Raw genomic sequence first — 14,661 nt, 5'->3', positions numbered from 1 at the left:
AATGTGATTAAAATGGAACTGCGAATTAATATTGTTTATCAGTTTTTATATTTTGGCTTTAAGCACAGTATATCGTCTGGTAAAGTAATCGCGTTTAAGTGCACGCAAAACCATACAATTGATTATAAGGGATCTTCAAATGTAAGGGATTAAAATAGAAAGATGTTTTAAATTGAACAATTCTTTTCACAAATATGAACCAAAACTTTGTAAACTATGAATATGTCTAGTAAATCATAAAATTGATGTAATATTAGCACAGGATCGCATAAGCTATCTTCTTCTTCTTGGCGTAACGACCATCATGCTTGCCCATCAAGGGTTTACGATACTTTTTCCCTTTGTGTACGTGGATAGTCAAGCCCAATACAAGAGCTTTTTACATTTTTTTTTTAACATAATGATTTTTCATACTTCGACATATAATTGCTAGTTAATTTTAAATGCAAACCTGGAAGACATTATGTAAGGCTATGCATTTAGATTAAATTGTTATCCATAAGTTTAGTAGACAACAATTTATTCTTATGGTATAAATAAAATGGTAAAACACTTAATTCATTTGTCAAAACAATTATGCAGAGCTCCATATTCAATTTTTTTTTCAAAAATTTTTAATTATGCAAAACTCTGGTGAAACGATTGAAGAAAAAAATTATTGTAAATATGTTTAAAATCACCTTTCCTCTGGCCCCCGTGTTTATTTGCAGATTAATTGGTGGTAAACTCCAGATGCTTGGTTGACAACATTGGGATGTTAAAAAGCGCACTTTTTATAACCTTCAAAATCACTGAAGAAAAAGGATATTAATATTTGAAAGCATATCCAATACACCCGGCATTCTTTTAAAAATTTTCATAAATATATATAGCCCTATGTAGCATTACATTGTAAATTATAAGTAAACGTTAGAACACTTCGTTTAGAGCAAGGCCCCTGTTAGCGTTCTTGACATAATTTTCCATCTACTTAACCCCTATTTACCAATCGCTTCTATGCTCCGTAAACACAAGTACATCACGCATACAGGATTGCTCAGTGTAAAGACGGTACACCCTTTCGCAGGGCGCAAAGTAAAACGAACGAGTGTACAAACACGCATGTAGGTTTCGAAAAAGTTCCGCTACGCAAATGTTTTTACATCTTTATTGCGGTTTGGCTCCACATTTTTCCACGGCACATACGTCGCCGAGGAAGAACGTGAGCGGCAAAATTTGTCTGGCGATGGATAGGAAACATTTGTTCTATTTATGTGCAGCGGGCACGGAGAGTCGACGCGTGCGAGACTGCTTTCCCTGCCCTCAATGCCCATTCGTTTGATGTCATTTCCATGACGTACGCGACTGGATCGACAACCGCTACCGTTTGATGCTAGTACCTTTCGGTCGTACCGCATGATGTGTTGATTTTCGGTTTTAAGGCTTTCCTATGCCGTCTGCCGCAAACCGCTATTTAAGGACGTTCCGGCCGGGAGCATTTGCTCGCGGGGAACGGAAAAATCAAACATGCCATAAAAATCATAACGCGCGTGCCAGCAGTAAGCTAGAGGCAGTAAAAAGCGTTGGCGAAAAACTAGGAATCTCTGCCGAGGTTAGAAATGTTCCGTTTGCGTTTCGAAGAAAAAAAAACATCCCGTCGAGGAATGTAAATAATTTCATACGCATCAGGCATGTTTCCCCGTACGAGGGAGGAATTTTAAACTGGATATGTCTGCGAAATATATGAAAATAAATTGAAATGCAACAATTTAAAACAGCTCGTTTTCACAAAATGGAAATAAAAATAGACTGTAGAAATTTGAAAGGAATTTTATCTCATCGTGATCGAATCCATATGATTTCAAAGTACCAAATAAGAACAGTTCTGGAGATGATTAAATAAAATAAACGCAACATATTTATTGCGAGGTTTGAAATACATTCTATTCACTTTCAGACAAAACACCCACGAGAAACGATTTCAACCCGACAACCCATCTCACACAGTGTTGTACAAATCATATCAGTTTTGTTGCAATTCGTGTTTCATCGAAAAGTATATTTATGTTGCCAATCAATATTCAACTGTGTTACGATTTCACTGACACCTCACTAACCTAGATCTTGTTGTCATTTTCTTTCTGCTTTTTCCCCAGCCGATGTTTACCAACGCATCCAGAGTGCTGCAACCCAACATCAACAGCACCATAAACACGTGGCACATCCAGGATTCTGCAGCACCGCCTGCTCCGGTGGAATAAATTGAGAAAATCGATCGACAACCTTTTCCCTTCGCCAAGCGGCAGCAAAGTGCACCGTTGAAAAAGGCGGTGCATCCGAGGGGGTAACCCTTTTTTTTTGGTCCCGCTGCCAGCGCCGGTTCCAGATCGTTGAGCTTTCACACCGATAAGCCACCGGCAAGCGAAGCTCGCAGCGCTCGGACGCCAAGATTAGAGTGGCGCTTTGCGGTGAAAGCGTTCGCCTGGGCGCGCGATCGATAAATGGAGTGAATTAGTGGCCGGATGCCACGAAGTCAGCCATCGCAAAATAAGAACCGAACTAGCTGGAAAGGTAGAACAGATAAGCGGTTGCACCGTGGCATCAGTGGAAGTAAAAAAGCGGGACCCACCAAAGTTAAGAGTGGCAGCGCCATTCGGTACTTGTGTAACGGGGTTTGGCAGTAACAAGCAGCAAACAAGCGAAAGCCATACATGGCGAGGTGCAGCAACTCCCCGCGGGCGTGAGACACAAGCGAGCTCGCACTGGTGAAGCTTTGGTGAATCATTTAGTGAGGCGCAAATAAACTTATCCTAATTCAACCTGGGATGTATCCTTCACACGAAAACGAAGTTCTCTCCACCGATGTTCCGTTTCCCAAACTTTTCACGTTGATAAAGAGGTTATGGAGTCGCGTACGGTGCATCGACACCGTATCGTGCAGCAGGAAGTGAATGTTCCAAGGCAATTCTATTTTATTTTCAATTCTTCCACCTTTTTTCCATTCGCATTTTCCCTTTCCTGCAACTGCTTCGTCGACACCCCGTTGGTGGCGTGAATTGCTAGCAGACAGCGGGTGAATAAAATATTCAAAGCACTGAACGACGGCAACGGTACGGGCAGAAGTGATATAAAAGATCGCGAAGCAAAGCAAAAAGCGCCAAGCGAACAGAACAACAACAACAACACAAATCACCACACTCAGCTTCACATTACACTCCCGGAAGCGTTGGGAAAATCTTCGTACTCCGCGCGGGACCGCGAAAGTGTTCCGGAAGACGGTCGTGCAGGAATAAACAAAAAGAAAGAGGAAAACGCAGCATAAATAAATAAAAACAAAACCCGAAAGAGCGAAGAACGTGTGCGAGTGCGCTCAATATTGTGTTTGGAAATGAACACTTTCCGTACCCGTTTCGCAAAAAGAAGTGACGTAATATTCGGGATGCATGGAGGGAAACCATTCATCTCACCAGCGGTGAAAAATAACCCAAGGAAAAAATCGTGAAACCCCGGGAAAGGGAAGAATTGTCGTGTCTGAAAGTATGCGAGTGAGCGTCGCATCCTTTTTTTTGCGTCAACTAGTGTTTTACTGACGAACCTCACACGTGAGCATCATTTAAGTTTATGGCGTTACTTTCTTTTTCTCCTTTTAGCATTGATGAAAAACTAAATAAAATCCGGTGCACGGTCGGAAATAAAAATCCCAGAACTGCTGGCGGTAGCCAAGTGTACTTATTAAAGTGAATTCTAGCAAATGTCGACACCCCGCGATGACGCGATGATGGGCCCATCCGAAAGACGAAAGTGAACTTCATTTTGACCAACCGCAACGCCGGTTGTAGCCCACAGTGCCGATACCCTAACGGTGAAGTCAGTGCAAGTGCAAGCTGTGCCATTTACAGAAAAGGCAAAGGTAAAAGGGGCCGCTTTCGGTGGAGGTAAAAGAAAAAAGGTGCAGTGCAGAAGAATAAAATATCCCCCTCCGAGGACCGGAAAAGGTTTTCTTTGATCATGCAAACGGTATGGTTGCGTGCAGCGCTCCACCCACCGGGCGGATGAGGGTTTCTTTGGCAAAAGCAACAGAGTTAAGGCTAGTGTGTGTGTAAAAAGTTAGTGGCTCGTATGTGTGTGTATGTGTGTGAATGTGACCCCACCAACTGCGGTACCGGCTGCGTGTGACTGACCGACCGGTGGAAGCTTCAAAGCTTCAAAGCGACCCACTTGACGCCAACGTAACCGACGACGCCAAGTGCATCCAAAGACCGGCGTTGCTTCGACAGATAAAAACCCCGAGCGCGGGACAAGGAAAAGTGTAATTGCCCTTATTTATATGCGCACCCGGGCAACTTCCGCACACACTCACACACACAATCGTACCAAGTGTCGGGCGTGGTTGTATCCCGGGGCGACTACGCTACGAGCCATCCGAAACCGAAATCTTTCCCCGGTGCAGCAGGAAGCGGAAGCGGAACAGGATACGGACCACTGCTACGGAGCCACCGGCGGGAACGATCCCCCGAGTGGATAAGCGCATTCAAAATGACAATGACGAAGGCACACATGCTGTGCATCTTGTGGATGATTATTTTCTTCAGCTCGAGTAGCACAGGTAAGACATCCGCCATCACATTCTAGATAAGCGTTCGGGGCTGGGGGGCTAGACGTCGGTAGGACACTGCGTTTGGTTTGTTAGACTGATTGCGGTAAAATGTTTAGTTTCTTTTCCAAGTGCACCTCGCTTCGAGAGGCAAAATACGGTTGCCACTACGCGCAATTACAGTAAGCTGTTCCGTCTCTTCGACTCTGACTGACGCTCTGACAGGCTGACGGCGAGTATGCCAAGCACTCCAGGAAACGCATCTTGACATGGATGGGTGCATTAGTGGGTTTCGCCAAGCGCTGAACCGCATTTACCACCGAATATTTGCGCCATTGCAGCAAATAAGCGCAGTGACTGGCTTCATGCATTCCGTGTGTTCCTCGGGGTAATCCTTTTGTGGTTCAATCGAGTGGATCGGTTCATTTCCGAAGATTTCTCAGCAGCCTTTCAAGCACGACAATCGCAGTATGTGAGTAAAGTCGGAAGTCGGATCATCGAAGACGAATGCCTTTAGTTTACTGATATCGAGATTCCCGTTGGGATTAAACATGTGCGGATAAATGTTGCTCTTGTGGTTTTAACAGACTGTTTATGTTACTTTCTTCCGAATATTTCGACTTTCTTAGTTACTTTCTTAAATTGGTTTTGGCTAGAGAATTTTTTGAACCAAATCAAATCCAAAAAGATCATCTTTCAAAATAAATCCATGATGGGAAAATTGTCATTTTTTTAATCTGGAGGCATGTTTATGCTAGTACTTTTACATACTAATGACATCATAAACTTGTATTTTATTTGAGTTCAAACTATAACATCTTCAATTGCTGAACAAAACACCATAGTGGTGCTATTGTTGTATTTCCACGCCATATTCCATAACTATTCGGCTTAAATGTTGATAGTCTAGATTGTGAAACTTATTGCAAAAACGTTTCTAACATAAAAAGCTCAAATTTTAAGCAAATGTAAAAAATAATATAATATAGAAATAAGTGTATTAAAAAACAATTGAACAATTTGATCTACGATGTGAAATGACGAAACGATTAAGGAAAAACTTTTGTAAAATGCAAATGAACAACATTTTCAATGTTTGAAATTATTTGTCTCAAGGATATCTCAAGAATTGACACTACATCGAACAAAATAGAAAATAACTTGGATTAAATAATTGATTATATTCAATTAAGCTCTGCACATGCTTTCTCCATTTTAAGACTTCTAGCTTTTACTTACTAGTTTAATTATTTATACTCTCTTTTACCAACAGAGTTGATTTTTATTTGATTTTGTTTGATATTTTATCCCTTTAAAGATTTTCAATGTTGCTACTAGAGATTCGTACGAGTAGTGTAAAGGTGCAAATTTTATTGCAGCTTATTCTTTCGGCTCGATCTATACTTTTTTCACTCTTAAGTTTATTATTCTTTATCTTTCGAATCTGCATCAATTTTCCCTTTCCCAATATTATTTTAATTCACTTTTCCTTAAAAACGAACCCTATCGGCATACTTCAATAAAGAGCGTACACATGGCTCAGTGCCCAGGAAGTTACGCAATCAAAAGATTTGCGTAAAGGATATTGAATTACAATCCACAACTCGGAGCCTCATCAAACCGCCCACCGGCCGCAAGAAACCGGTTTTGCCTGGGAGCATGTTGAATTTCCCTGCTAATCATTAATTTATATTTGTTCTAGAATTTCACCAAATACACACCCTTATGCACACACACGTACCGAAACCCTCGGGTTCTCTCTGTCTCTTTTCGTGGTACCAAAACAAACAAACGCACGCCCACGCGTAGGGAATGGAAATGTGCCCACGGAAACAGCCAGCCTCGTGCGATGATGTATTCGATTCCCGAAATGAACGCTGCCGATGTTTACTTTGCGAATCAATATTAAAAAACCAAACGTATCCACGAATCTCCCGCCGTGCTCCACCGTACATCCCGATCGAAAGTTGGAGAAGGCAAAATAACACAAGCTACGCCTCTAACAAGCGCCACAAATTCAGCTGCGGTCGTTTCGGAATGCGGAAAAAAGAATGAAATGCCGGCTGGATGGAATTTCCATACATTCCGGAGAAATTGAATAAGCCATCAAAATCTTAACTCACTTCCGCCGCCGCCCTCGTCGGGTCGTCCCGTCGGAAAAACTTCTGCGTTCGGCCTGGAGGACGAAACAAAACAACCCCAAATGCAAATATCCGGTCTCCTTTCGTTCTTTGTTCCGCACTTGCGCTTTTCCAATGCGCTTAGCGCTCTCGCCCTCCCTCACGCGCTCGGGCACGATCGTCGTCAAAGAGTCGTTTGATGATTGACATAAAACTGGAATTGTTGTATTGCCGGTTTACTTCCTTCCCCCCCTCGGTGTTCCGTTCTGCCCCACCAGTTCCGCCCACCGGAAGGGAAAATAAACTTTCTGGCTTTATCGGTCTAGGCTGATTACTTGTGCTCGTCTGGTGGCGCTTGTCGAATAATCACAATCCGGGCAAACTTTGCACGCCCCCTCCCCCGCCGCGTTGGTGGGATGGGGAATGGCGCAGGGGGGAGGCTGGTGGTTGGCGTGCCATGAGACGGATTCCGTTTCGGCTTTGCTTCCCCTTTCCGCTTGGGCCAACGCAGCCAAACCTTAAATTCTCTCGCAGCACTGCTGGCAAATGATTTAAAGGCAGGAAAAACTCGCGTCAAGTATTTATGCCGCAATGGAGGCGCATGGTGCTTTATGACGATTGGCTGATTTTCGAGCCGTCACAGCGCCGCAGCGCACGTAGGGGAACCGTGCGACCGGAATTTAATGTGTATACATGTTTATGTTTATCTACGGTGATAAAAAATTTGCACATAATTTTCATCTACCACCCGCTTCGGTGAGGGCTGGGATGGGAGAGGAGCTGGAAAGCTTTTGGCTGCCGGTAAGAAAGTGATATGCCATAAACGGGGAAACGAACGCCGGAAGGGAGAGATCAAAGCGTACTTTAGTGCAGTTCACAATCGGACTGTAACGTAGCGCAGGTTACGATAAAAAAGGCAACGTGATCAATGCGTAAACGACGCGTTAGCCCCAGGAAGGTGGGTTCATTTTCGCTGCTCAGGTTAACGTCAATGAACGAGTGTGTGTTTTTTCTCCTCGTCCGCGGCGTAATTCCATCCCATTTCACATTGTAAAGCATATTTTTTGCTATACCAATTGCATTTAATCGTCATTAAAAATAAACCTATAAACGAGTTTAATCTGAAATATAAAAATACACCACAAGGCTTGATGGTATCAGCTTCAATCAGCGTATGGGTGAAGCGAATTTCAGCGGAATCAGTTTTCCAATATATTTTCATGTTATTTTTATTTACAAAAAATAAATATGTTTCGATGACATATTGAAAATTTTCTGACATATTGAAAAGTTAATGGGATTGGCATATCATTTTCAATTTTTCTCAGAAGCAAGATCATTTAAGTACACGAAATCAAAGACATAATTCAGGCAAAAGAGTCTAGGCCCACGAAGCAGAAAAATTCTACTCAAATTTTAATTGAGTGTTCTTGAAAAAAAACTACTTTACATACCACTCAAATTAAAAAGCATAATAAATGACAGTAAGAATTAGATTATGGCTAGAAAAAAACAAGAAGTTTAAATTTTAAAACGTGACTCATATTCTTAATTATTATAATGTGAAAAACAATATCCTGTACTTTAAGCTTAGTGGACCTCGTTGAGAACCACTGAAGCCAAAGATAATTTAACATTCATATGAAAAATTAAGCTGAACTCGTTTGCATCGAGGACGCCAGAGTCGATTGACGGAGCGGCCTGAATGTAATATTCCGGCAAAGACCAATTTGTTTTCTCGGCCAATCTCGGAAACGCGACGGTTCATTTGGTACAACCAAATTGCTTGCTAAATGGTCAACTGGTTCACTGCTCGCCCGATAAGGGCACGTTCAGTGTGAATTATGGCATTGGTGATTTATCGGCCCCAACGCAAAGCTTAGATACCGATATCCGATGAGGGCGGGACCAAACACAACGACCGTTTGACAGACGAGGTCGGGTGTTCATCAGAGCGATCAAATTATTGCTCTTTAATTTATTGAATGCACAAAATTCGCTTGTAAATCATCCGTTTGTATCCACTGTTCATCATTCCCGCTAGATTATGCGATTAACTGGACAAAGGAAAATGTAGTTTTTAAGCGATACACTTCGAATGTATTTGCTGACGTTGTTTTACGTAAACCTCTAGATGTGATGTTATATTATTCCCGCATGAAAAGCCCATTTACGTGACAAACCAATTATTTAACACCGTTATGTTGTTTACGAGGGGTTGTAGTAAATTTCTTCGTTTAACGTTTAGTAAAGCCTTGGTAACACGTTGTACAATGCTTTTTCCACAGTATAAAATGAATAACCAGTGGTTCATACTTTAACATTCATTGTCGAGTTAATTGGAAATCAAACATCGAGCTTTATTTTTATCGATATAATTCACCTAATTTTCCATTAACAAACACGCAAACGCTTCAAACCCGCATTCGTTGTGGTGTTTGTTTTTTTTTACGATCATTTTCATCCGTTCAATCTAGCAGCGGGCGCTGGTAAAGGAGCTGGGCGAGGAAAAAAATCCAATCTCTCCACCGTGACCCACCAAAGCGCGCTGGATTGGAGGCAATAATCGTTAATTATGCTTTTCCACTCGCTGGCTGTGGTCGGAAAAATCGCTGAAACGTATCATTGATCAAATCAACCGCAATCTCTCGTCGGTACCGCGCACATCCCTTCGCACCTCCCTTTTGACTGGCCGAGCATTTCCACCCCCTTCCCCCACTACCTTCACCTCTTCTACTGGGAAACCGTCTGGGGTTTTCGGTTGACTCGTTTGTGCTTCATCATCATCATCATCATCATCATCATCATCATCATCATCATCCCGCAAGGATTTGCCTCGGCCCTTCTACCGACACCTCTCAAAGCTAACTTTCTCGATTCAATAATAGCCACCATTCCAATGCGTTCAAATGCGCCAGTATCGGATCGTTTAGCGTCGGAAAATTGGACCGCATAGAGCTGCAGACAATGGAAATGATGCTTCACGCTTCCGTCGGCATGCCAGCATCGCTTGTCTTGAGCAAGCGCGCGAAAGAAATCCCTTCGCTATCGATTCGCCTTCAAAACCGTGGCCAACGTAAGAAACCACCACCGTTACGCATTAGAACAACTGCCACACGCTAAAGCTCGACTTCTCCTTCGGAAAAGCATTTTCTTTGTGGCCACGGTCCGCTTTAGCACGGGCGGGCAATGTTCGGTGCGGTCATTTCACGGATCGATTCATCGTGAACGGCTGGGTGAAAAAGTAAAATGGAGCATCCGTGAAACTAAACGGGCGTGACGCAACACCAGAATCAAAAGGGGGGGATAAGTGGTGAGGGTACTCGTTTCCCATGGCAGTGGAAAGAAAGGGGAACATCATTTACATACGCATACCCTTGACCCGCTCCTCACTCCCTCACCACTGCCTGCGCGTTGTGACCCATTTGCTTTGCCGCACCCTGGCGGGGAAAAATCCATCCACAAATATTAATTTAATATGTACTCAATGCGAAGCTTGCGGCGCGTTAGGTAAGGCCGGGGAAATAAAAACCGTGGACATTTAATTTCGCGTCATTCAACGCGACCCAACGCTGGTAATGGGATGAATTTTCATGCTAACCGCATGGATTGCCAGCGTTATGTGCCGTGAAGAACACTCCCGCCTTCCCAGCGCGCTCAATAAGGGGTGGGCTGGTAATGGGAAAAGTTAATTCAAGTGCTTTAACCCCTTTGCCTCGAGCGAAGACACACTGGCCGTAATGAACTGGCTGTTGAGCGAAAGGGTACAAAATGTGATTTTAATATCAATGAAATACGAATAGAACGATTTAAAACTAACCTTTAAACCTTTAACCTAAATATATATATATATTTTTTTAAATTTCAAATGTAAGTATCTCAAGAAGCGATTTTTATACATTTGAAGGAAAGGAAAGCTTCCATTTTATGAATTATTTTAGACTATACTTGGTAAACACATAAAAAAAATTTTTTTTCAATGGGTTTTGGATTTGCAGACCAGCAGTTTATCCAATGCTAAATCGTCTAAAATAAGCCAAGAAATTGTATTTCATAGAACTCATATCGGTAACTTTGAAAAAGCAAACTTAAATCGCCCGAGAGAATTACGCAAGAAAAAATTTGTCCGACCGAACTCGTAATACTTCAAATAAAACCATTTTGAGAGGTTTTTAATTTGGTTCTACGAAAACAATGGACATTTCAACGACAAATTTGCTAGTTGTTGTATCTTTCACCAATCATTTCGAACTGGCTTAAGAAATACAATGGAAAAAGTTAATTCGTCTTCAAAAAGAGGTATACAAAACCAACCGTAACGTCGGATAGAACTCCTTTCGTCCAAACTGTTTTCCAAATAGTTGGTACGGAACAAGCTCAACAACCTGGTAATAAACATAACCAACGTCGCCTGACTCCTCAACGTGTGGTGCATTTGCGTAAAACTGCGTACGCAACATATTTGCCAGATTTGTTTTTACTTTTTGCGCCAATAACAATCCGGAGCAAGGTTACGAATCCATCCGATTGCAAATCCATCGATTTCATCATCAATCTGTTTCGGTAAACCAATCAAAATTGTTCGCCCCGTTCCCTCTACGATCGTTTTGGGCAAAGAAAAAACAACATAAATACAACATTATACAAGGAAAAACGAAAATCAGAACATGAAAAGCATATGGTGGATGGGATGAAAAAAAAGCTCCGAATACAACCTCGAAAGTAAATCTCGGACAAAACCTCAAAAGACCTTTTTTGTTCCCTCTGCTTCCACTTCGTCCCTACTGCCGGACCGTCTGTCCGGATGGTCCGCCGTCTCCTCTAATTTCCTGTCCCGGGTTGAGGGTTCGGGATTGTAGTTGCCACCCCCTGCCACCGCCCTAACGCAACTAATCCCGAATAAAATATCGAACAACCAGGCAAACGGAAGAAAAACTCACGTCAAATAAAATCCTGACTAAGCTGAAATCGGTCCATCTTCTCCGGTGCGCGCCCTTTTGGACAGCAGCATACATGGGAGATGGAAATACTCCACCACCGTCCTGTTGCTGTTCGCTTTCGAGTCGAAATATTTACGACCATGCTGATTATGCAGAATAAATCAAACCGTGTTCTGCCTTCGATGAATAAAATCCGCTGCACATCGTTCAGCATAAAATGTATGCCCGGGTGGGCGCTGGGTCCGTTTCGTTCTGGTTGTGTTTTATTTTTTCCCCTTTTTCCATCACCGCCTTCCACCTACAAAAACCCCCATCAAAACTTCCCTGCGGCAACACCCGGAAAACAAACGCGGATGCCCGTGGACAACTGGGACGACGAGGAATCGTAAAATATTTGCCGGGAATACCGCCACCATCCGTCCCACCTGGTGCCGTGCTTTCGTAACGCGGTTTCAATCGTCACTATGGTAATGATGATTGAATTTGAAATATAAACCCCAACCTGTCGCCAATCGGCAGGGTCTCCCGCCCTGGGAGGTGCCTTCTCCAACAGGCACAACATCCGCGTCGGAAGCTTGAACCGAGTTATAGTTGGCTCTCCATAATTCACAACTTCACACAAAAGGCAAGGATAGGTCGGCAACCGGTGCTCACCGTAGCAGGGACCGGGCTGGACACACGGTATGCCGACTGTGAAAAGAATTTTTCAAAGGAAAAACCATGTTCTTGATGACGACAGGTAGAAACGAATCCGGGCGAAGCAGGCCAACCAATGTTTACGACCGATAATCAACCCCAACGATGGTCGCATAACGGGTGGAAAATGTATCCCTCCGTGGTATGAAAGTCTTTTAAAGGAGGGGTTTTCATGATGTTTCTGTTTTTTCTACTTCACAAAGGAGCTTAATAGCACTTTAAATTATTGAAAATCTTTTATGAAGATTTCAAAGCAAGAATGAACTCTAATGAAAATGCCTTCAGCTTAAACGTAGTTCTCCGATTTCCAGTGGCTAACGAGGTTTGACTACAGAACTTTCTTATTAGAACTTTCCTAAATGTTCGATCCTTACTTTTTGGGTTGGGTATTTGTAAAAAATCTGTGATCGGAAAGGTAAAATGTCAGGTGAAAACAAAAACCACATTGCGTAAGCCATTACGGTAATTTCGGCCATAATTAGTTTATGGACCAGAACCCTGTACAGATACAAAACATGAAACGAAAAGGAATCATCTAAAAATGTTATAAATATGAGCTAAAATAAATCAGCTCCCTCTCTTCACCCAAAACAACCGGGTAACTTTATAGCTAAAACGATACCGAAAAAAATATTCGAAACTCTTCCTCAAAGATTACAGTGATTACTGAGTCCTTTGATAAAATAATTCACAAATGAAAGAATTACGCTAATCTATATTTTTATTTCGATTGTCTAAGTTTATAATCCATTTGCTTGCGATCTTAACGCTTAAGCTGGCGTTAAAATGGAATCCGATTTATTGAATTTAATCCTCCTGCAGTTGACTTCTTTAAAGACCGAACTGGCCGGGCAAAAGATTCCTTCCCTTCGACGGAGCAGAGCAGCCCGAATGATTTAGTGCCGCCGCAAATGTGGCCGATTTTTATCAACACCCATGCATCAATGTTAGCCGAGCACTCTCAACATTCAACAGCTCGTTTGCCGACCGAGGGCATAAACCCACTCCCGGCCCAGGGCCTGAGAAGCCCTTAAGCTTGCTCTGTCAATAATCAAGATATATGCTGCGGCCTGTTCAGCCACGGGGCTTCAGCCAAACCGAGCGGGCTTGGTATCTGGAAAGGATTTTCCCGGCCGCGAAGATATGTGTCTTCGGAAAAACTTCTCCCACAACGCGTCCCCCGTGGCGGAATAGTTCCGAAACGGACGCCGCCACTGCGGAGACTCATCTGTCAACCAATTTGCAAACATGCACACGCCGGCGAGAGGACTAATTTTTGGTCTTCCTACCACTCGCGTCCCGGGCTCGGATAACTAATTTGAATTTACTGCATCGGTGGTGGAAGTCCACTCGTTAATATATGCAAATAAAAATGGTTAATCTCTGTCTCCATCGGCGTTGGGTGCGGGCAGGGACCGGCAAAGACTTGCGCACGGAGCCTGAACAAATCGGTCCGAGCGTTGCCTAATGGTGCGGTTGGTAGGCATTTGTTTGTGCGGGAAGAGGGGGAGGAGCTATATTAGGTTTTTCGGTCGACATTATGAAGATACATGACGCATGCCGAAAGCGTCTACTAACCGGCACCGGCTAACGGTCGTCTCGGTAATGATGACAAAATGGGGGCCCCGTGCAGAACGGAAGAAAGTTCTCTTCCGGGCGTGTGAGTGGTGATAGGGACGGGGATGGTGATTCTGGAACGTGAACCCCAAGGCCCGAAGTCGAAGACATTTCTTATCCACCCCGCACCGCACGCACCGGCTGTCCGGTTCGGAAGACTAATCCAACAACCTTGTAACCGACCATCGCCTCGGGTACGATATTTGTTAATCCCGTCCCCGGAAGGGAGGCTTCCCCGTACGGGATCCCACGCTTCGACCGGAAGCAGCAGCTTTTGACGGCCTGTTTGATGTGGGCGACGGAGCGAAGAACGCTTTTCGGCCCGGGAGCGAAACATTATGTTCAGTCTTTCAGTGAACGCTCCGATGATTCTACCTGTCAGACCAAGATGGTGAATGTTTGCTTCGGAAGTGCTTCGTTTTCCACCTAGAATGTTACGAATTATAAATTCATCGTCAGATAAACACACGTCCCAAGGACTGCTCTTAAACATAAAAATATGTTAATCCTGATCGTTTTCTTGGTAACATAAGATTTTTTCCCCCCATCGGAATCCGCTTACCAGATCGAAGCATCGACCGGAAACAAGGAGTAGCTTTGTTTTGCTGATAATAGTAAAAAGAAAAAAAACGACTTGGAAAGGAAAAGCCCAAAACACATTCAATAAACTGACACAGCACGGAGGGACAACTTCGTCCAGCGGTCGGTCCAGACA

At 43.3% G+C, this 14,661-nt stretch overlaps 1 protein-coding gene across 1 annotated transcript in view; it reads left to right on the top strand.

The window, feature by feature from the left end:
* Positions 1–4,506: 4,506 nt before the first annotated feature.
* The window catches only part of LOC131284670 (hemicentin-2-like), a 79,421-nt gene continuing 69,266 nt past the window's right edge, over positions 4,507–14,661 (top strand). The window contains exon 1 of the mRNA XM_058313533.1: positions 4,507–4,585. Within this exon, the coding sequence (XP_058169516.1) occupies positions 4,516–4,585 (70 nt within the window). The 5' untranslated portion in view covers positions 4,507–4,515. The remainder of the gene's footprint in view (positions 4,586–14,661) is intronic.

The sequence above is a fragment of the Anopheles ziemanni genome, chromosome 3, assembly GCF_943734765.1.
Source record: "Anopheles ziemanni chromosome 3, idAnoZiCoDA_A2_x.2, whole genome shotgun sequence".
In the NCBI taxonomy this organism is placed as follows: domain Eukaryota; kingdom Metazoa; phylum Arthropoda; class Insecta; order Diptera; family Culicidae; genus Anopheles; species Anopheles ziemanni.
This window is presented reverse-complemented; position numbering and strand designations above follow the sequence as displayed.